Source organism: Hemicordylus capensis, chromosome 7 (genome assembly GCF_027244095.1).
Source record: "Hemicordylus capensis ecotype Gifberg chromosome 7, rHemCap1.1.pri, whole genome shotgun sequence".
Taxonomy (NCBI): domain Eukaryota; kingdom Metazoa; phylum Chordata; class Lepidosauria; order Squamata; family Cordylidae; genus Hemicordylus; species Hemicordylus capensis.
The window spans coordinates 24,079,049-24,101,643 of record NC_069663.1 but is presented as its reverse complement, the minus strand read 5'-3'; the positions used below and the strand labels follow the sequence as shown (position 1 = coordinate 24,101,643).

Below are 22,595 nucleotides of genomic sequence, written 5' to 3'. Positions count from 1 at the left end.
CAGCCACACAGGAAGCGCAGCCGAGAAAAAGGAGGTAGGAGGAGCAGGAGCTCAGGGAGGGATCCGGAAAATGCAGCGGCTTCCTGCTCCCCCCTCGCCCCGTCCAACCCCTCCCCGCAAGCCGCCCTTTGCCGCCGCGAGCCCCGCCAGCGCCTCAGCGGTATCCCCAGGGCCCGTGTCGGTCCGATCCAGGTGAGAGGGACTCCGAGCCGCCCCGTGCGCCGGGTCTTTGCTGTGCGCCTGGATGAAACCGAATCGATTCGAATCAAGCGGCGGGGGGAACCGGGTCTGTTGTCTAAGTGGGGGCATTTCCTGTTCAGAACTGTTCTCAGCCGTGGGGTCGGGAGCAGGAAAGGAGCGGGGAGTCGGGGGGGAAAGCTGGGGCAGCCTGAAAAGATGCGCCCCTGCCTCGCGTGTGCAGCGGTCACTGGTCAGGGGAGCGGGCGGCTAATGTTCCAGTGCCTTGTCACGGCGGTGGAAAATATGAAGTGGCGATAAAGGAAAGAATATGGGGCATCTGAGCATGCGCCAAGTTCCTTCCTCAGTAACTGGGCGAAAAGGCAACTTCTTAAAGTGGCGGCTTGTCTTAGCAGCGGGAGGCCGACTGTCCGCGTCCTGCCCAGCGTTGCGTCCCTCCCCAGCGGCGTTTATTTTTTGCTGGCGTTTCGCTGATGCTTCTTGTTAGAGATGGTTTAGTTCGCCTCTTTTTGGGGACAGGGAGCCACTTTCTCAATCCTTTTGCTGTGCAAACTACTTCTGGAGCTCCCTTGTGGTTTAAAAGCCGTGTATAAATATTCATAATAATCATCATGGCCCCTGAGTTAGTTCTGCAGCGAACTCAGTGATCTCGTCCCGCAAGTCTGCTGGACTTAGTCCTAGCATTCAGAGGGGGCAGGGATCCCAAGGAGGCGTTACCCCCCACCCTCTCTCTGAAACTGAGCAATAGCGAGAAATGCACTCTTCATGTGCTCAGGGTGCTCTGCTTTTGTGCTTGCCGGACTGAGCCCTGGTAGTGACTTTAGGATCTAGGGCTGACCTTAAAGGTTGTGAGGCTGGTCTCTACTTTAGAGTAAACTCTAGTGTGATTGTAGAAAGTTCAGGTTTCTTGATGACGGGGTGAGGAAGATGGGACACAGGTGTTAGAGCTCTGGAATTTAAAGTCACTAAGAATCAAGAGAAGGAGGGACATGCATGTTGAAAAGATGGGAGTGCCCTGCCATTTCAGATTATAATTGCAGGTGTGGGAAGTGGTGTGTAATAATCTGGGTCTCCAGAGAGTAGACCCCATTTGGGAACCCAAGACTGGGAAACACACACACACACCCCAATTGTAGAATATGAGAGAATCTGCATGTGTACTTTTGGAGAAAGGTTTTAGGGACCTTTTCCAGGACTTATTCATGTTGTTTGGGGTCTATATGTAGGATTCCTCATTTTCTGGGATGGAAAGTGCATCCATTTGGGTTTTTTGGACATGGGGAAGGCAACTTACTTGTGTGAAGCTGTGGGTTGTGCTGCAGTGCCTCTGGGGGTGGGGTCAGCATGGGGTTAGGGCTGTGGGGAGGGACTCCAGTCTGTAGCCCCCCCCCCCCAGGCCACTCCCTCCTCCCCTTCCTCTGGCTGGAGTTTGACTTTTATGCCTTGGCCCCAGTCAGACCATTGGTCCATCTAGCTCACTATTGTCTGCCCCAGGAGGACTGCACAGCTTTAGTCCTCCAGCTGCTGTCGGACTACAGCTCCCATCATCCCCAGCCACAGCACCCAGTAGTCAGGGATGATGGGAGTTGTAGTCCAGTATCTGCAACCAGGCTGCTCTGGTCTACACTAACAGGCAGTGGCTCTGCAAGGTTCCAGGCAGCCCTACCTGGAGATGCAGCCGGGGATTGAACCTGGGGCCTTCTTCATGCAGGCAAGCAAGCAGATGCTCTGCCACTGAGTTAGGCCCCCATCCCCATAAGGTATGCAACTTGGCTAGTATGCTGTGGAGGAGAGAGGTGGCCCAAGTGAGGGAGAAGAACTGGCCTTGAGGTAGCAAGTATGAATTAAGAGATTCCCCTGAGGGGGTGGGGCCGTCCTGGGAAGAGCATCTGCCTGCAGAAGGTTCCAGGTTCCCTCCCTGGCAGCATCTCCAAAACAGGGCTGAGAGAGACTCCTGCCTGCAAACTTGGGGAAGCTGCTGCCAGTCTGTGTAGACAATATTGAGCTAGGTGGACCAAGGGTCTGACTCAGCATAAGGCAGCTTCCTATGTTCCTAAGTTGCTTTCTTGTGCATGATGAGTGTGCTGGCATGTGTTTGTGTGTATAAACAATCATTCGAGTAGTAAACCTACCCCACGGTCTTTGCCAATCTCACCACCCAGTTTGAGCTCCAATCTGTATGGAAGCAGCATTTCCCAGATGGCAAAGGTTTATATCTGTGCCTGGGCCCTTTGAGTTGTCCTGTAGTCTGTGTGTTCACATGTCCCATATATCTCTGGCCAGAATGAGTGTGGTTCCAGTGTGTGTGTGTGAGTGGGAGGGGAAATAGCCTCCTAAACCAAGACTTTCCCCCATGATCTAGAACTAGGAAGGTAAAATAACTTTTAAAAACCAAGAGGCACTTTGAAGCAATGGTACCTAAACCTCTGAGTTCCTATGAACCAGTAATATTTTGGAGAGCAGCAACCCGACTAAGCTTCACCTGGGACAGAACTGGGAGCTGGCATCCCCCCCGCCCGCTTTGCCCCCTCCACCTCCCGTTCTCTCATCACTCCAGCTGCCCTCGGCCGAGATCTCGCATGCCAGACATTTTTCTGACCAGGGAGGCCGAGGAAGCATCTTGAGCTTGTGAGGTCAGTTCCAGCCTGCATGCCAGGGCCGTGTGGTTTGGGGGAAGGGACGGTGCTGCCTCGCTTGGGTGAGGTTTCAGGCTCCAAGGAGCCCTCTGTCCCTTCTTTTGCTTGCTCTTTCCAACTTCCAATCCAAGCAAAGGACCATTTGGGGGCCTTAAGTCAATCTATGCCACCTTTCCTTGCTGCCTCTTTGCACTCTCTGAATATGCCTGTGGAAGACGGCTGGCCTGTGAATTGCTCGCTCTGTGCAGTGTGAAAAATTGGCATGCAACTGATTCTTTATGGAGTACAACCCCAGTCCCTGTTCTGGGGTTGGGGGAGGAGTTGGCATGTGTTGAAAAAAGACTGCCCCAGAGGGACCGTGTGAAATCATAATTGCTCACTATTGGTCATTGTGACAGCATCTGTGTGGAAAAGGGCTTGAATTTGCAAAGACCTCAAAGGATGGGAATAGGAACATAGGAAGCTGCCTTACACCGAGTCAGACCATCGGCCCATCTAGCTCAGAATTGTCTACCCAGACTGGCAGCGGCTTCTTCGAGGTTCTTGGCAGGAGTCTTTCTCAGCTCTATCTTGGAGATGCTGCCAGGGAAGGAACTTGGAGCCTTCGGCATGCAAGCAGGCAGATGCTCTTCCCAAAGCAGCCCCATCCCCTTAGGGGAACATCTTACAGGGTTCACATATGTCTCCTATTCAAATGCAAACCAGGGTAGACCCTGCTTAGCAAAGGGGACCATTCATGCTTGCTACCACAAGACCAGCTTTTGATGTCCTGTGTTCTGTGCATGCACACTGCACCCCACCCACCTTCATACACTGTTTGGGCTGGAAGGTGGGTTTAGCCTCCACCACAACAAAGTGCAATACTTTTTGCTATAGCAATGACAGTAAGGGGGAGGCCAATCAGGGAACCCCCTTAAAGTGGACGCTTGTATAGTGCCATATTGAGTTCTGTGTCTTGGTCATGCTGGAGTGTGGTGGAACATTGAGGTTGGCCTTTTAATTTATGTAGCACTATATCTCTGCAGCATAAGTTTTTGAAGTTGAGCGAGAGACGAGCCTCTTCCCTCTGAGAAGCTTACAGTATAGATTTCAACAGTTGAAGTGGGGAGGTTTCAACATTTGAAGCGGGTGAGGGGGGCATCAAAGGGAAGTGAGGAAAGAAGGAGGTGGCAAGTTCAGCTGAGAGCTGAGCTACTCTTAAGGCCTGTGGTTGCTGCTGCAGGAAATAGCTTTGCCTGCCTGTGTCAACGCCCGGCTCATTTCAGCCTGTGGCAAACTAGTTGTGCTCCTCGGCCTCTGTGTGCAAGATTTTGTTTTGTGGCCCAAACTTGCAAACGTTGTGTTTTGAGCATTTGCAGTGTTGGGTTCCAAGCCGAATTGTGCGGGTGGCAATGGAGCTGGCAGGCACTGGTGTTTTCACGTGGCTGCTGCATGCCCAGAGGGCCACATGACAAATCCAGAGAGTGTTTCACTTAACCCAGGCCTTGACAAACTTCCTTTGGGTCTAGAAGCCAGCCCAGAAATTTAGGAGCCAGAAAATGGACACTTGACAAAAGTACTGGGCTCCGTGGTGGACATTGTGGAGGGGAAGGCTAAATTGACTTCTCTTTATCCCCTAAACAAGTAGCATACTTAAGAGCAGTAATGGGGCTGCCTGGGAAACATAGAGATTTTTGTGGAATAACTCTGCCTCTGAATATTCTAATCTAAGAGCCGCAGTTGAATTTCTAGGCGCCATGGCTTCCTGGCATCTGGGATTTGTCAAGCCCTCTAGGAATATAGGAAGCTGCCATATACTGAGTCAGACCATAGATCTATCTAGCTCAGGATTGTCTACACAGACTGGCAGTGGCTTCTCTAAGGTTGCAGGCAGGAGTCTCTCTCAGCCCTATCTTGGAGATGCTGCCAGGGAGCCTAGATGCTCTTCCCAGAGTGGCTCCATCCCCTAAAGGGAATATCTTACAGTGCTCACACATCAAGTCTCCCATTCATATGCAACCAGGGTGGACCCTGCTTAGCTAAGGGCACAAGTCATGCTTGCTACCACCAGACCAGTTCTCCTCCCTCTCTTATCTCCGGTGCCGCATTTCCCCTTTCTCTATGTCCTCTGTGGTGGGTAACATTATTTTACAAGGCCAAGAGGAAAGTGAATGATGGGAGGGCTAGCCCAGTGGTTATAAAACTTGATCCCCAGCTGTGGCTGGGGATGATGGGAGTTGTAGTCCAACAACAGCTGGGAACAGCTGGGGATTGTAGAACTGGAAAAGGTGCAGAAGAGGGCAACCAAAATGATCAGGGGCCTGGAGCACCTTCCTTATGAGGCTAGGCTACAGCATCTGGGGCTCTTTACCTTGGAAAAGAGGCGACTAAGGGGAGACATGATTAAAGGGTATAAAATGATGCATGGGGTGGAGAGGGTGGACAGAGAGAAATTTCTCTCTCTCACAACACGAGAACCAGGAGTCACCCCATGAAACTGAAGGTTGGGAAATTTAGGACCGACAAGAGGAAGTACTTTTTCACACAGCGCACAATTAATCTATGGAATTTTTTGCCATGGGATGTGGTGATGGCCACCTGCTTGGATGGCTTTAAAAGGGGCTTAGACAGATGCATGGTGGACAGTTCTATCAGTGACTCCTAGTCTGGTGGCTGTGGGCCACCCCCAGCCTCAGAGGCACGATGCCTCTGAATACCAGTTGCAGGGGAGCAACAGCAGGAGAGAGGGCATGCACAGACCTCTTGCCTGTGGGCTCCCCAGAGGCGTCCGGTGGGCCACTGTGTGAAACAGGATGCAGGACTGAATGGGCTTCCTTGGGCCTGATCCAGCAGGGCTGTTATGTCCAGGTTTTAGAACCACTGGGCTAGGGCATTTTGCAAGAGGCTGGAGAGTAGCAGGTCAGGGAGAACATTAGCTGGGTTCTGCACTGCCTGAGCTCCACATGTGGCTGTTTACAAATGGTATGAAAGCATTGAGATTCTTTTCAAACCGTTCTCTGCTGCTGCTGCTGCTGCTGCTGCCTCAACCACCCTTGGACAAATTTGGGCCTGTTCCCGTGCTTGGTAGGGTGGGGAAGAAACCAGAGGCAAGTGGCCAAGTTGGCACGGGGGCATCCTTCTCCTCCTCCTCCTTTGCAAGAGCAGAACTGAATAGATAGACCCATTGCACCATCCCCCCACCCACCCACCCGCCCCGAGCTTCAGTGCATACAAATATTCCTTGCTCTGATGGGATTTTGCAGTCTCCTTCTTTGACTCCTCGTCCTCTTCCCCATTTTCTCCGCTAAACGGTTGGAAGAGGAATCTCAGGGGACTCCAAGGGGACCGAGAAGCAAATGTTCCAGTGATAACCGCAGGGAAGAGTAAGACTGTGCACTCTGGAGCTGAGGCTGGGGTCTGCCCTACGGGTGAGGCTGGTATCGCTAGGGGGCAGGAGCCAGGACTTGTGGGAGAGAGAAGACAGCATAGGAATTAGACAATCATCACCCCATGGATTTTCACGGAATTGACTTACGGTAGGGGTTCTCCCACATGGGTCCCAGGATTCTGTTGGACTACAACTCCCATCATCCCCAGCCACTTGTGGCTGGGCATGATGGGAACTATAGTCCAGCTACATCCAGGGACGCAAGGTTGAGAACACCTGACTTGTAGAATTCACTGCCCAAAGATGGGTTTATGGCTGTTGGCTTTTAAAAAGTGGGATTAGACAAATTCAAGGAGGATGGGTTTATTGAAGGCAATTAACCAAGGTCGCTAAGTGGAACTTCCATGTCCAGTGACAGTCTACCTCCGAATACCAGATGCCGAGGACAAACAGCAGGGGGAAATCTGTCGCTTTCATGCAGGGCTGCACAGTTTCGGCGCTCTGGCTGTCTTTGGACCACATAAGAACTGCCCTGTGCTGGATCAGGCCCATGGCCCATCTAGTCCAGCATCCTGTTTCACACAGTGGCCCACCAGATGCTGCTGGAAACTACAGGCTGTTGTTCCCCTGCAACTGGTATTTAGAGGCATCTTGATTACCATTATCTCCAGTCATAGTGGTCAATAGTCAGGGATGATCAGAGCTGCCGTTCAGCATCTGCAGGAGGGCAGGTGCTGTGCAAGCCTGCTTTGCCTGTGGACTCCCCAGAGGCATCTGGCGGGCCACAGTTTGTAAACAGAATGCTGCATTGGATCAATCTTTTCCCAGCAGCGCTCTGGTCTTAGGATGTTTTTTCCCTTGGAACCTGCGAAGTTTGGCCCTCGTCCCGAAAATGACATGGCCTCGTGAGATAGTGCGTCTCTCTTGCTCTGTGGTTGTGTGTGTGTGTGATGGCCCCGCTTGCATCACTTCCTGCTGCAGGAAACTGGCGCTCTGTGTAGATATTCTGAGGCTGCTCCTTTTGTTTTAGATCACAGCTCTGTGCCATAAACTGTCCCTTCAGGTCAGAAGGAAGGGGGGAACCTCCAAGGAACACAAGTGTCCTGGTGTGGGGCTCAGCCCTTCCTCAGCCCTGTTGCTGCGGGGGGCAGCTATGGAGAAAAGGGAGGAAGGTTCTTGCAGCTTCACTTCCTTTCTGGATTCCTACCTCTCCAGCAGAAGGTAGTGGCTGTGGATGGGACAACCGGAGAAAAGGGTAGTCTTAAGGACTAGGAGCTTGTTCAGTTCGCTTGTCTTGGAGCTTTTCTCTTGGACTGGAAAGGAACATATTGTGCATTCATCCCATCTCCCTGCAACCACCTACAGACTGAGTCTCCATCTGCAGTCTCGGAGTCCATCTTGTAAGCGGTTCCATCTTGTCAAGCAAGTTTCCTGCACCTGCAGTTGTGCTTTTTGTTTGTTGCTGCTTTGCTCCTCTTCCTGCCCAACTTGCCTATAACTGATTTTGCTTCATCAGACAGCTGATTCAGACTCTTTAGCCAGGCATCTATTTACCTGCCTGTTATGATTTTTGCTGTTACAAAAATGCACATGAAAAGTATGTCATAGTTGGATTTTGTTTCCCCCCCCCTCCTGGGCACAACAGCCCTGCAAGGTGGGTTAGAATGAGGCATAGTGGCTTCCCAGGATTGCTTCATGGTTGAGTGGGAATTTGAACCTATATTTCCTTGCTGCTAGTCTAACTACCACACCACATTGATTCACATTGGTACCAGGGGTATTAAAGGTATGGGTTATTAGGTTTGGTGGCCAGGGGATTTCAGTAAAATGAGAGGAGCATTCATTCCCTGCAGTGACCTGTGGCAGAATATCTGGGACTAAACCCCAGTACTGAATGCCTCCTTTTCGAGGGTGTGCATGTGTGCAATCCAGTCCTGGAACCTTGCGGAGTGTTGCAATGGGGTGTTCTGACCCATATATTCCCCCAAACATGTTCCACCCTGCCTAGATTTCTCTGCCCCTGTGCCAGTCTGTTGGAATGGTGCCCTTTATGAGTCAAGTTGTCTGCAGGGTGTGGAGTTTCCCTCCGCTGCTCTGAGGCCTCTTTGTAGGTTACAGAGGTAGCATTCATGCCCTGTATATCTCCACCTCATGTAGGAATTTCTGACTAATGGGGAGAGATGAGGAGGGCCTCCTCGGTAGCTTGAATACCTGTGTCTCTGTGTGTGTGTGTGTGTGTGTGTGTGTGTGTGTGTGTGTGTGTATTCTCTCCCCCCTGCTCTGACTTGCTTTCCACCCCACACCTCCCTTGCCTGGAGCTGCTGAAATTTATGAAAAACTTGAGTCGAGACTTGCAGAGTTGTGTGATATCTGGGAGAGGAACACTCTGCGGTACCCTTGGAACTGGGGTTCCTATTAGGAGCTTCCTAAACACGAGTCCCCAGAACTTGTTGGAGTACAATTTCCATCATCCTCTTTGGGCATTGCGGCTGAGGATGGTGGGGACCCAAGGGTGGGATTGGCCCTACTTTAAAGGCCTCCCCCCCAAAAAAAATATCCTCCTCAACCCTCCTGCCTTTTATTTATTTGCTCAACTTATTGGAGCCCCTCTCCCTCCCCTAAGAGGCCGACAAGGCTAAACCAAACTGGAAGTAGAGAGGGGTGTGTGTGTGTGTGTGTGTGTGTGTGTGTAATTTGTTCCATACACAACAAACAAACTCCCTCTATGCAAAGCACTAGCGTGTCAGGAAAAAAGGGCCGAGCCATCTGACACAAGCCAGTTGTTCTTCATGTGTAGGACTCTCCAGTTTTGTGTGAGGGGGGGAATATTTCACAGATCGAGGTTTAGCACCTCAGCCAGAACTCAGCCTCAGCTAGCAACAGAGGCATGCTGTTTTGAAGAAATGAGAGGGAAGCCAGCCAGGCTTTCGCCTGCCCCGCTCCCCAAAATGGGTTGCATATGAAGAACCCGTTTGGGGTGGGAGGGCAGGAGAGGGCATGGATGGCTATCACGGCTTGAAAGGTAGCACTGCTGCTTAGAGGCCGACACCATGCTTTTCTCTTCTCTTGCCTCTCACTGTGACAGCTGGTACTCCTCTGGAGGAGGGCAGGTTTGGTTCTGGGGCTGTCGGCTTCCGCCGAGGAAAAATATCTTTGCAAAATATCTTTGCTCTGTTCCACTCTCTTGCCTTCCAGGTTTGGGGGCACCCTGGAGACCTACTTCATTATAGAGGGGGAGGTTCCAGGTTTAGCACTGCAGTCCAGAACTAGGCCTGCGTGAGTTGACGGAGTGCCATTTTGAAGAAGTGTGCTGAGGGAAGGCGGCCAAGCCCTCCCCCGCCTCCCCAACCCCCCAAATGGGTTGCTTATATTGCTGGACCTGCAAGTAGCCCGTTTTGGGTGCTGAGGGAGGAGAGTGATGCCTGACTTCCCTCATCACTTCTTCAAAGGTATCAGCTCCTTAGAGACACACCACACACAAAACTCTTCTCTTGCTTCTCACTTGATAACTGGCACCCCTTAGGGGGCAGGTTTGGTTTGGGGGCTGCCAGCTGCTGAGGGGGAAAATTTTCCCCAGAGAAGGGGTTCACCACGGGTCTCCAGGTGTTGCTGGACTACAACTCCCATCACCCCTAGCCCTGAACAATGACATCGGGCCATTGTGGCTGGGGATGATGGGTATTGTAATCCAGCAACATCTGGAGACCCAAGGGTGAGAACCCCTGCCCTAGAGGGGAAAATATCTTTGTTCTCTTCCATTCTCCCTCACTCCACCCAGCCAGCCAGATCTGGGGTCTCCATGAAGGTCTAGTTCATGGACATTAAGACTGCCTTGAAGGGTTGTAGGCAGTGTTCTCTCCAACAGAGAATCCCAGATGTTGTTCTCTACAACTCCCAGCATCCCCAGCTGCAATGGTCTTTGGCTGGGGATTATGGGAGTTGTAGTCAACAACATCTGGGAATCTCTGTTAGAGGGAACACTGGTTGTAGGGGAAGGTGTGTTGTCTGATGGGGTGTGTCTGTGTGTGTAATCGATTAGTGATGTTTCTTTTTCATGTCACTTGTAGGTATATGCTAATCCTGAACATTTGGACCCCTTGACATAGTTACTGGGGGACACCCCCCCCCAAACAGGGGCAGGATGGAGGTGGAGGAGGCATACAACGGAGTGAGTAATTTGAGGGCGGGGGGTGGGTGGGAAGGCAGTGGATTCAAGAGGGGGGGATATTGTCTCAGACTTGAATCCCAGAGGTGTCTTGCCATACCCAAGTGGGCATTTGTGTTACCAGCTGAATTGAGTTGTTTGTGGGGGACTGGAAATACACAGTTCCCATTCAAATTTATATCTCTATTTTGTGGGGATAAAAAGGACTCTGAGGCACCCTTGAAGGGTGTATGGAGAAATCTTTGAAATGCAGAGTCGGGGAGGGGTTCCGATAGCAACTGGTCACCCAAGGGTACTCAAACTTGGGCTCCCTGATTGGTTGGACTACCATGCCCATCATCTGCAGCTACAGTGGCTGAAGGGATGACAGGAGTTGTAGTCCAACCAAATCTGAGGACTTGAGTTTGAGAACCCGCGGGATCAGGCGGGATGTCTTTATACCATTGCTGCAATGACCCTGGCCGCTTCCGGACTCTCCCTTGACAGAGCATGGCCCTGGGCACTCGGACAGCCATGGCAATCATTGGAGCAGAAGATGAGGACTTTGAAAATGACATTGAACCTGTAAGTAGGAGACCAACAGGAACCAGTGTTGGGTGGGAGAGGAAGCATGGCCGAGGCGGGAGTAAATGGGGCCCTGGGGGCGAGATGAGGTGTGAGGGGAGCAGGAGCGGATGGTAGAGTGAGAGGAGAGGGGACTTCCAAGGATGTTGAGCACTGTAGGCTGGAGAACTAGTGGGATAATTGTGAAGCTGGCCAATCTTGAGTCCAACTCTTGTTCCATCTACCTCGGTATTTCTTGGTTTCTCCTCCCAGTTCCGGAATTCAGATGACCAAATCGGCTTGTTTCAGAGCCTGGAAGTCATGAAGAAGCATCCAGCCTACTTGATGGTGTTTCTACAACATGTGGTGCTACAGTTCGACTCCAGTCCTGTGGTGAGGCTTCTGCCTATATATGTCTGGGTGGTCTCCGTGCCTCACTTGGCTGTGATGCACATGAACATTGTGGGCACATTTCTGGGCAGGTCGGTAGGGACTGAGAGGGCCTATCATGCTGTGGCAAAGGCCAGGAGGACCCCAGGAATAATCCAGGTTCGTTCCTTGAAATTTCAGCTTTACAGTTCTTTAAAATAGCACCAAAACCGATTCCTTTTTAGCCTGCTTTCCAGTAGGCTTATGAGATCCCCTGGCATTCCATGTGCGTATTGTTCCCCACTCCCATCAGCTTTGCAATGCCTGGACCAATATGAACCAAATCAGGTACAAATCAGGACACCTCAATGGTGTAGTTGGTGATGATGTCATCCACCCTGATTCAAAATGGCAGGTGCATAAACGTTTGAGGCACAAATGGCCTATCTTGTGGACTGTCTAGCCAATTTGAACCAAGTTGGTTCAACCATCACAAACTATGCCATTGGGACATCCCTACGTGTCCCTCTGGGGAGCCCACAGGCAGGAGGTCTGTGCATGCCCTCTCTCCTGCTGTTGCTCCCCTGCAACTGGTATTAAGAGGCATCGTGCCTCTGAGGCTGGAGGTGGCCCACAGCCACCAGACTAGTCGCCATTGACAGACCTGTCCTCCAGTGGCGCCCACACCAGCTGCCACTGGCTCTACCTCTAAGCTCCATCCTCCAGGAATCCACAATCAATTGCTACTCATTCCTTTATCTTAGTCGCAAACTAAGATAAGACCAAAACTTTTTTTTAATGTAAACCGCCCTGAGCCTTTTGGAAGGGCGGTATAAAAGTTTTAATAATAAATAATAAATAAAACATTTAGTTCACAGACCTGGAGTATAGCTTGGGATGTGGGGAACCTCCAATTTGAAGTGACCCAAAAAGGCCAGGTTGGACATAAGCAGTGCCTCCTTTCCTATGTTAGCTGTTGGGTATCTCTCAGCTTCTTTTCCCTTCCCTTCTGACAGCTCTGTTATCTGCATGTGGACCTCATACTCCACCTCGGGCCCAAGGAGGGGAAGAAGCAGTTAGCTGAATTTTGCCATACCTTCCTGGATAAAGCTGCGGTGAGTAAGTCCTGGGGAATCTCTTCATGATATGCCCTCTCACCTCCAATCTTTTAGGAATTGCTGAATCCACTCTCTTTAATTCTCCTCTCTCAGGAGCTTCACATGTTTTTTTGAGTTTAAAGTTTTAAATTCTAAAACTTTGAGTTTTAGTCCTGGTCAGGGTCTCTCCTGACAAGCATGTGGCGTATGTACACACACACACACACCTCTCTAAATGTGGCATTTATGTGTCTTCCTGATTGGAAAAGATGTCCATGTAGGCTGACTGTCATGTCTGAACTTCCCCCGAGAAGCAGGGAGTTGGACTGCTTCAAACTAAGTGGTTCAATAATCAGGCACCTGGCTTGCAATTATACAATTAATATTTATTTTCCTTTTTCCCCCCTGTTGTGTTTTTCCCCCTGTGCTTAAAAAAATGGAGTGGTTTTTAAAATGTTTGATTTGATAAGGTTGCATTGCAAGCAAAAGAATTTGATCTTATTCTTCAGGAAATGCATCTAAACCCGTTCTGTTTGTTTGTTTTGACATATTTATATACCACCTGTAATCAGAAATCTCAAGGCAGTTCAAATCAATTTCAAAGTCTGGACTGGTTCCCAAACAACATAGTGTCTAAACCAGTTCTGAACTGGTGATTTAAAAGATACTGATGAACTGAACCAGAAACAAGCCCCAAGTTTCAATGGTCACCCTCTGTCCCTGATCCAGACCACTGCGAGAACCAACTCAAACATTACCTCCCTCACTCCATGCTTGCCCTCTCCCTGCTGGACTGCTGTGCCCTCTCCTCTTTATATGATGGAGTGAGGGACCTTCTCTTCCGAGAGGAAACTAAATTGTCTTGCCATGTCAAACCAAGTATCCCGTGTCCAACCACAAGATGCTGCTGAAAGCTCACAAGCCGGGCACAAAGATGGCAGCTGTCTGCTGTTTTGTCTCCAGCTTGTGGTACTCAGGGGTATACTATTCCTGAACATGGAGGTTCTACTTAGTTGTCATGGCTAATAGCTGTGGTTAGCCCTCCCCTCCATGAGGACTTCTTCACTGCACAGTGTATTCACCTGCTTGTTCTAACCATCATCTCTGATCTTCCCTGCAGCTGCTGAGGGTCCCCATCTCGATTGCTATGCAATTCGATCTGGGTAAGAGCCACATTTAATGATACAGCTCTGTGTATGTGAATGGGGAGGGATCAACCAGGAATGGTCTTGATGTCCTCTGCACCAATGAATTTTGCACTGGGACAAGTAATGCAAAGGAATCCCTCCAATGTATTTTGCATAATTCTGCTTTTTAAAAAATAAAAAATGGTAATTTCACTACTTATTGCAAATTAAAAATACATCTTAAGTGAGACCTGGGAGACTAAGGGGAGTAAAACCAATGCAGAGCTGTGCTGCATGTTTTCACCAGTTTTTAGAAGTGCAGAAAAGCCACAGAAATGTGAGTATTGCTTGTAAAATGCCCTGGGAATCTTGTTTTCATTTGTTTGGTTTTATTTTTAAAATCAGGTTTACAGTGTAGCCTTCATGGCTGCTCTGTGCCTGGCGATTGCCTGATGAAAACTCCAGCCAGGGAGGGGTGGGGCAGGCTTGTGTGATTGGTCAGCTTGCTAATGGTCAGGCCTTCGGCGGCTGAGGGAGCACTCAGCGCTCTGCATAGTTCATAGCCCCGTCCCATGATAAGCAGAAGGAATTGTGCAAATGTGCTGAATATGGAATTCCCTCTTCAGGTTGCAGAGGCAGGGCTGGCTGGCCCAGTTGCTTCATCACTGGCACAGTATTTCAGAGATCCTGCTGTTTGCCTCTTGCAGTAATACAAGGGTCATTGAGGCAGGGCCAATCTAGAGCTGCGATCCCTCCACACACACACTCAGTTGGGAGCCTCGGCCAAACTGCACATCGTGTTAAACGCACAGCTGGGGCCTGTGTGCGCATCTCCTTTTAAAAACTCAAATACTGTGCATTATCTTAAACACGTAGTTTGGCTCTTGGTCTCATTTAATCACAATGAGAGTTGCTTCCAAGTCGATAACTGTATTTATTTGTTTGTTAAATTTGTACAATGCCCCAAATTTTCGTCTCTGGGCGGTTAACAATGACATTAAAAAATACAAAAAAGAAAGCGGGGGGGGGGGAGAATAAACTTAACACAATTTAGACAATTTAAAATCAAAAACAGATTAAAACCTAAAATTAAAAAAGCTGAAAAGGCTTGGATGAAGAGGTGGGTTTTTAAATGCTTTTTAAAAATTGTCAGAGATGGGGAGGATCGTATTTCAGTCGGGAGTGAATTCCACAGTCTCAGGGCAGCAACCGAGAAAGCCCCGTCCCCATGTAGCCCTCCAGGTGAGCTGTCAGCAACTGGAGATGGGCCTCTCTAGATGACCTCAATGTGTGTTGGGGCTCATAATGAAGAAGACGTTCTCTTAAATACCCAGGGCCTAAGCAGTTTAGGGCTTTTATAGGTTATAACCCGTAAAGGATATATGCATAGCAGGGGTAGCCAATCTGTTGTGAGATGGCAACTCCCATCATCCCTAGCTGCATGGTGGCTGGGGATGATGGGAGTTGTAGTCTCGCAACAAATTGGCTGCCCCTGCTATGCATATCTACTTGGAAGCCATTGTAGAAGGTCTGTGGTCAAGAGCGACCAACAGTTGCAACCCACGAAGGCTCATGCCATAATCACTCTGCTTGTCCTTCTCAGGGGATACAGAGCTCTCTCTCGTCTTGCCCATTCCAGTTCTGCAGCTTTGCCAGGGAATCTCCTGCGATCCATGTAGGGTTGCCATATCCGGGTGCCTAATTTGCATACTATGTAAATGAGCTTGAAAATGATTTTTGAGCAGCAGAGTGGCTGCATGTTTTGCTCCAGAACTCTGCTTCTGCAAGGGCTAGAGCTTAGCTGCTGCTGCTGCTTATTCTTCTTCTTTTTAATGCAAGCTCAAATCCGGGCGAATCTGGGTGGACTAAGCAATCTGGGTGAGATGCTTAAAATCCGGGTGAAACCCAGAATTCCAGGCGGGGGGGGGGCACATGGCAACTCTAGATCCCTGCTGCCTACTCTTCCTCCCCTTCCCCACTCCTTCTAGCTCTCCCCTTCTGGCTCTTGTTCCCAGCTGTGCAAGCCGCACCCAGCTGGTGAAACTGTGTGAAAGGCAGGAAGTTGGAGGACTTGGAGAATGGCGGGGAGGGCTACTGGCCTCCTGCCGTCCAGGCCGAGCTCATATGCAGCCACAGACTGGCCCACCCCCCACCCCCGCTTGCCAGGCTGTGGGGGGTGAGGGGAGATGATGAGGATGATGGGGAAGCACCATGGCACCATCTAGTGGCCGTGATTGGCAAATGCAGGAGGACTGACTGTTGTGGGAAAGGGGATTTCTGAAGCTGGTTGTAGCCGGGCTGTGGGAGATCTCCACAGGCAGGTTGATCACCAGGGTTTCCAGGGGGCAGGAAGAAACCCTCCTCCTCCCCTTGAAAGCCTGAAGAGTGTGGGAGGGCAAGGTCTTATCCTGTCATTGCTTCCTGTAAAAATGAAAGAGAGGCAGAGAGTGTTCTTTATATGCTGGATGCCCACAAAGATCTTGTGAGGACAGAAAGAGGAGCACAGATGAATTCCCTCGTTCAGAAATGGCTTTCTGCCTTGTTTGCTAATAATAGCAATAATGTTCCAGGTTTGTGGCTAGCATAACCCATGTGCAGTCATCTTTGTCTCGACAATCATAGGGACTAGAAACTTTTTTTAAAAGATGTAAAATGAAGGTGCTGAAAAATAGGTCATGCTGAATGCACCAAGTCGTTCTGAGATTGTGGATAGGGCTCTCCCTGCTCACACAACCCTGTGGCCTTTGGGGGAGGGAGTAGGCGTTTTCCATGTCTGTACTGGAGCTGCTGTCGTGACTATGTTCACTCCGTTTCTACCCGCTTGGGCATCCCAGGTGTCCCTGAATCCTCATGCAAAGCTGCCTTAAGCTGTGGCAAGACAGTCTTCCGGTTCGTCTGTCCCAGTTGCCCTCGCTTCTGATTGGCAGCAGCTCTTTGAGGCCTCAAGCAGAAACCCTTTCCCAGTCCGGATGCCCCTGAGATCCCTTTTAATCTGGAGACACCAGGGATTGCACTTCTGTGTACAAACAGATCCTTGAATGTTCTAGCTTGTGAAAGGGAGCAGCTGCCTGGAACTCAGAAGCAGCTGTGGCTCCCCCACTCCGTTCCCCCCCCCACCCCATTGGAGGGAGCTGAATCTAAACAGCTGCAGCACCCCAGAGATGGCTGCATCGTAATGCCCAGGCCAGCTTGCTCAGCTCTAGGGCAGCTCCTGTCTTTGGCAGCAAGCCAGGGCCAGTGGCATCCAAACAGCTGCAAGTTATTTGCCTTGCTGCTGTGTTTGCAGAAAGTCACGGAGAAGGACCCTCCTCTCCCCACCCTTGAAAGACCTCTGACAGTTCGCAAGTCAGTGCCACAAGCTGACCCTGTTTGTTTATCTTGCAGGACTTCTGCCAAGGCAGTTGGGGGAGGTTTCTCAGGATTTATTCTCAGTTGGTGGTTTTTGGTGTGGGTTTTTTTTTCCTTTTCTTTTTTTCTTTTTGCTTTTGCACAAATATAGCAACAAGAATTCCCCTCTGGACTTCAAGGATGGAAACCATGAAAGGAAGCAGAGATCAGCATGGGTTTGGGAGAGTTTATGGGACACTCTTGTTGTGGCAGTCACAGATGCAGCATGTGGGCGTGGAAGCTAGCAGCAATAGAGAGCCTTGGTCATGATGTTGCCAAAGGGAGAGGGGGCTAAATGTTGTGACCCTGCCACAAGTAAGAAAGTGAAAGTTTGGCAGGAGAGTCTCTGTTTTCACCTTTTAAGAAAGAAAGCAAGTTTCCAGTTCTTGTATCCTACATGCTTTGGGGCCAGCAATTCAAGGAGTCCCTCCCTTCACTCCTGTTGTATTTCCAGTCAGCGACAAATGATCTCCTTAAAAAAAAATTTCTTGTATTAGTATGCAACTTGCTTGCTATATGCAGATCCAGTCAGTCTGATGAGTTAGTATAGTGCAGTGGCTAAGACAGTGACTTGTGAACCAGGAATTCTCTGAGATTCAGATCTTGCCGCAGTCGTGAACTCACTCTAGCAAGCTAAAATATTAACTCTATCTTATGATAAACTTGCAATACTTCCTTAAGTGCAGATTCTACCCCCAATGTCTTTCTGTAGCAGGGGAACCTGGAGTGCTTGATCATCTCCGAGGGGAATGGTGGGGGCAACTGTCCGGAGATGGCACAAAACATCTTGGCCTGTTTCACACAATCATCAGAATCAGGGTAGGAGGCAGACTACCCTGGTCTGCATGATCATATGAACTTACAAAAATCCCTCCAGCCCATGTTGCCCAAAGCAGGGTAACCCAGCTTTCCTATCCTGCTCTTAACCAAGGTAAGAGGAGAAAAGAGCTCTCCTACCTTGATTCTCTGTTTGTGTGAACCCACTTGCCTCTTCTACCCAGTCCCTGGGACCCAGCAGGCATGGAAATAATAGAGAGCTATGGCTACAGGGGCTGCCATCCATGGACGTGCCACTCTGCAAAACACACTCTCTGGTCCTGTAGCTGGAGCCCATTCAGCAAGGCTGGGTCTGCCTGCTGCTCCTCCATCCAGAGGGGAGCTGCTGACATCATGAGGCTTTCCTGGCAGCATGAAGCATGCTAGGGAAGCATGGAGACTTCAGAAGATTTTCAGTTCCCGATTTCAGCAATCAACTCCATGCCTGACTTAATCGTGTGTTGCCTGGGTTTGTTGGCCCAAACAGTAGTTCTGGTCATGTGCTGCTAATGGGGTTGTTGCTTTCCGACCCTCCTAGCCACTCTCAAATGGTTGTGTGAAGAGGTCTCCCTCTTGGTGCTAAAGAGAATTCTCCTGCCTCACCAAATTTGACTTGGGTTGTGAAACTAGGCTTGTCTAGAAAAGCACCCACTGTCCAATTCTGGGACGTGCCTAGATCTCTTCTCTCCTCTTCTCATCACAGAACGAACACGACCAGACCTCTTTTCTGATGACCAACAGCGGCGGTTTCTGCGTGAGATCCAGGCTTACCAAGAACCAGAGATTGCCCGGCAGCTGGAGGACTTCAGGTCTGGCCCACGTGACCCTTGGGCACGGAGCAAGTGTTAGGGCTGCGGATCGGTTTTTGGCAAAGGCTTAGGACAGTGGCCTTCACACTTTCTCTGAAAAACAAACCATGCATTTTGTATTGGTCTTCGACAACAACAACATGCTGTTGTTAGCTAATGCAGGGGTTCTCAACCTTAGGCCCCCAGGTGCTGTGTAGGACTGCAGCTTCCATCATCCCCAAAGGCTGCTGTTGTCCAACAACTTCTAGGGTCCTCATTAAATTTATATCCTGCCTATCTTTGTGGTGGTCCGGTATCATTCCCAACATGGTCTCTGCGCCTGCACAGTTGCTCCTGCGGAAGGATTCACCAGCTCCTTGAAGCGCCAAATATATATTGCATTTTTATCCTGTCTTTCTCCCACCACAGAACACAAGGAGCATGCCCTCATAATGCAGCTAATATATTCCTAAGGGCAGAATACATAAAGGAGACTGCTTTTGCTAAAAAGGACATTCTTGGGTTGGGTTTTAGGTAGGCATAATCAACCTAATAGGGAAGCTCGTGCAGGGCAGGAGGTGGAAGTTGGAATCCACAAAGCTTTCAGGCTTAATATCTTCAGAGAATGCTTATCTGGCAAGGAACCTCTGCACAGCCCCAGGATCTGAGGATCTGCCACCTTGGTGGCACTCAGCCCGTTTAGGCCTGGCTAGGAGGCTGCCTGAGAACTCCCTGGGCACTGCTTCGATTTCTCTGATGGACAAAATGCATGTAGATGATGAGGATGTGGATGTGCTATGCATACACTTAATTTGGGCAGGGCACAGGTGTGGCCTTGTATTGCCCATTATGAATGGGAAGCCCGACATTCTCCTTTGCCTGCACACTGCAGGGGAAGACCAGTAATGTTGGGTAGCATGACCACCATGAGTGGTACCTTTCCCTCCCTGCCAGGGTTCCATGGAACGCAGTTTAGAGGCCACTAGCTGAGGTGGAAGTGAGACTGTTAACTGGGGCCTGGCCAGAATGTTGGGGAGACGTCCTCACCTCCTGTTTACTTTGGCTTGTGTTTTGTGATGGGTGGGAGTCACAGTTCTGTTTCCCCACAGGGAAAAAAGGAAGATGGGCATGACACCAGGGGAAGCGGAGCTCTTTGAGCTGGAATGCTACCGTACCAAGGACCGAGATATCCGTGGAGCCAAGGAGAAGCAGCTGGCTGAGTTGCTGCTGATCAGGCTGGAGGATATGCAGTGAGTGGACAACCCCGCCCCCCCCCCGCCATTCCACATACCCCACCTCTGAGGTTTGAGCAATGGGCTCTGTCTAGACCAGGGATTCTCAACGTTGGGTCCCCAGATGTTGTTGGACTTCAGCTCCCATAATCCCCAGCCCCAGTGGCCTTTGGTTGGGGATTATGGGAGTTGAAGTCCAATAACATCTGGGGACCCAACTCTGAGAATCCCTGATCTAGACCATGGGTTCTCAACCTTGGGTCCCCAGATGTTGTTGGACTGCAACTCCCAGCATCCTCAGCCACATTCCCACTTCCTGGAATTGGAGGTCTGGCTCCTTTCAGGTCTAGGTCCACCTCCTGGAACTAGAGGCATGGGTTCCTTCCAAGCACCTGCCATTGGACCTGGCTTGTGCACACACATCTCCCTCCCCTATCTAGCGGACCAGAGCCATCGACTTACTCAGTACCCTCACCTCCTGTGGTCTGAATGGGTCTGTTAAATCTGACCAGTGCCTCTCTCCATCCCTGCCACCCTTTCCTGGGCAGTACCAATGCGCTGATCCATTGTGAGTCTTCGAAGGGGGTGATTAGAATATATCTGTTGCCCCTTCTGTGCTAAGGTTCCTCTTGATCTTCTGTGCCTAGTCCACAAAACCAGTATGGCCCTCCTGCGTCTCTCTTCCATTTCCTACCTACATTGAATGGACTAGGCTGCTTCACCAACACTAACTTTAAACACTCCCCCCCACCACCACCCGCACACCTTTTAGCCGTGCCGTTTGCTGATCCCATTGGATCTTCCCTCTCCAAACCCCCAAACACGGGTCCACCCAGACTAGTGTCTCCATCACAGAGCTCTCCCACGCTTCTTTCCCCCATGAACAGAGCTCCTATTTCCTGGCGCTTGTCCCGTTGACACTGGGATCAGGGCCAGGTCTGCTGGCTCTCATCTTTTCTGAAGAACAAGGGGACGAGGTGGAGGCTGACTATGGCCTCCCCCATCCCTTCCCTGCCAAGTTCCAGCCAGATAATGAGAGCCAGCTGTTGTGGTGGAGAAGGAAGGAGTCTCCCTCCAGCATTCCGGGATGTTGCCTCCTGTTGCATCACCCTTGCAGGGTGTATAAGCTCCTCTGGAACCCGCTCCCTGCCTCAGTTGCTGCAACCGACTTGGACCAGCAGCATCTCAGCTCTAGGCATCTGTTTGGCATTTTGCACCACAGATCATGCTCATTTGTCATTTGACTGTTCCTCTCTTACCAAGCAAAGATGGGGCTGTTATACCGGTGAGTTTAAATGCGCAGGGAGAGAGGGAGATAGCTTTGAGGTGCAGCTGCCCCTGGGGGGACCTCAGAGGTCACCAGCTTGTTCTCCTCCGTCGCGGAGAGGCAGTGTGGACAGCATGTTGGACTTGGACCAGAGGGGCCTGGGTTTGAAGGTTTGCTTGGCTGTGAAGCCTGCTGGGAGGTGGCTACTGGGCCAATAACTCTTTTCAGTCTTGAGCTAAATTGGTGGGCTTATTGGAAAGATAAAAAGGAAGAGGGCCACCTAAACCGCTCTGGGCTCTTTGGCGGAGGGAGGGATGTAAATGTGAATGAATATATGTGGATTTCATGAACTGTCTTTCCTTCTCTTGTAAATTCCAGCCCCACCATTTCTACCGACGAGGAGAAAAGGTACGTAGTAGACAGTGTGATGGGGAGGGATGCAGAGGTGGTTGGTTTTGTGTGTGTGTGTGTGTGTGTGTGTGTGTGTGTGTGTGTGTGTGGCGGTGGGAGGGGGGAAAAGATCAGAAGTTTCATTTTTGAACTGCAAGACAAACACACTCCCATGGGTTGCCATGTCACCAGCATGGCCGGATGTGGCTTGCAGCAGATTTAGCTCTGCTGCAGCTCAGAAAGTGGCAGTGAACCAGAGACGGAAGTTGGGGTGGTATACAAATGTAATACATAAAATAAAATAAAATCAATGGAAGCAGGAGGGCATCCTAACAGTTCAGGTCTTCTGTGTGACAAATGTACCAGTTTCTTTCTTAAAGGTCTTGGAAACTATCTTGTCCTAAGTCAGACCATTGACTCATCTAGGCCAGAACTGCCTGCCCAAGCTGTGGCAGAGCCTTGGCCAGAAGCCCTTCCAGCTCTGTATCCTGTGATACGTTTTGACTAGTGATGCCAAAGGTTGGATAGGTAAAGCACATGGTCTAGTATGGAGCTGAGGGCCCTTCCTAAGAGTACTTTTGCTGCTCCATCTGCTCTACACTTTCTCTCCCCCTCCCTCCCTCTCTCTTCCCCTCCCTCCCTCTCTCTTTCCCTCCCTCCCTCCCTCTCTCTCTCTTTCTCTCTCTTATATTCATATATATAATCTCGAGGGTTCAGAAATACAGGCCTCCAGATTATGATGGATTACAACTCCCATTATCCCCAGCCACTATGGCCATCATGGCTGGGGATGATGGGAGTTGTAGTCCAACATCTGAGGGCCCATGTTTGAGAACCCCTGATCTGTATGCATGTTAGATTTGGAAGGAGGTCAGGCTCCTTTCCCCTCCCCTTTCCTCCCCGCTCTCCGCCCCACAATCTTTGCAGAAAGGATTCTAGTTAAACGCGAAGCTTGTGGGTTGTGGCAGGATTTATGAGCTTGTGACTTCTCTGTTCCACCCAGCTTAGGGACAGTGGAATTACTGGAGGCGAGTGTCTCTGACAAAGGCTTGTCACAGCTACTTGTGGCACGGTGTGTCCCCCACCCACCCACCCCCAATGGGGTTTTGCTCTCTGGGTGTTCTGGTCAACCCACTTGGAGAATATGTCCCTACCACCACCACACTGGCACAGTCATAACAAACCCAGGGATTGAGAGTGTGTGTGCCACTTT

General features: G+C 50.3%; 1 protein-coding gene across 7 annotated transcripts in view; it reads left to right on the top strand.

Moving 5' to 3' along the window:
• Positions 1 to 42: 42 nt before the first annotated feature.
• Positions 43 to 22,595, top strand: part of ARHGEF1 (Rho guanine nucleotide exchange factor 1) — a 48,533-nt gene continuing 25,980 nt past the window's right edge. For 3 of the 7 annotated variants that reach the window (XM_053267477.1, XM_053267476.1, XM_053267472.1), the window contains exons 1-9: positions 43 to 192; positions 10,269 to 10,369; positions 10,853 to 10,930; positions 11,183 to 11,302; positions 12,295 to 12,393; positions 13,496 to 13,538; positions 18,409 to 18,514; positions 19,603 to 19,743; positions 21,371 to 21,400. In XM_053267477.1, coding sequence (XP_053123452.1) covers positions 10,343 to 10,369; positions 10,853 to 10,930; positions 11,183 to 11,302; positions 12,295 to 12,393; positions 13,496 to 13,538; positions 18,409 to 18,514; positions 19,603 to 19,743; positions 21,371 to 21,400 — 644 coding nt within the window. In that variant the 5' untranslated portion in view covers positions 43 to 192; positions 10,269 to 10,342. Of the gene's footprint in view, positions 193 to 220; positions 287 to 1,938; positions 1,959 to 7,262; positions 7,602 to 10,268; positions 10,370 to 10,852; positions 10,931 to 11,182; positions 11,303 to 12,294; positions 12,394 to 13,495; positions 13,539 to 18,408; positions 18,515 to 19,602; positions 19,744 to 20,319; positions 21,011 to 21,370; positions 21,401 to 22,595 lie in introns of those variants that run through there. The other 4 variants (XM_053267474.1, XM_053267475.1, XM_053267473.1 and 1 more) reach the window with 4 other exon arrangements.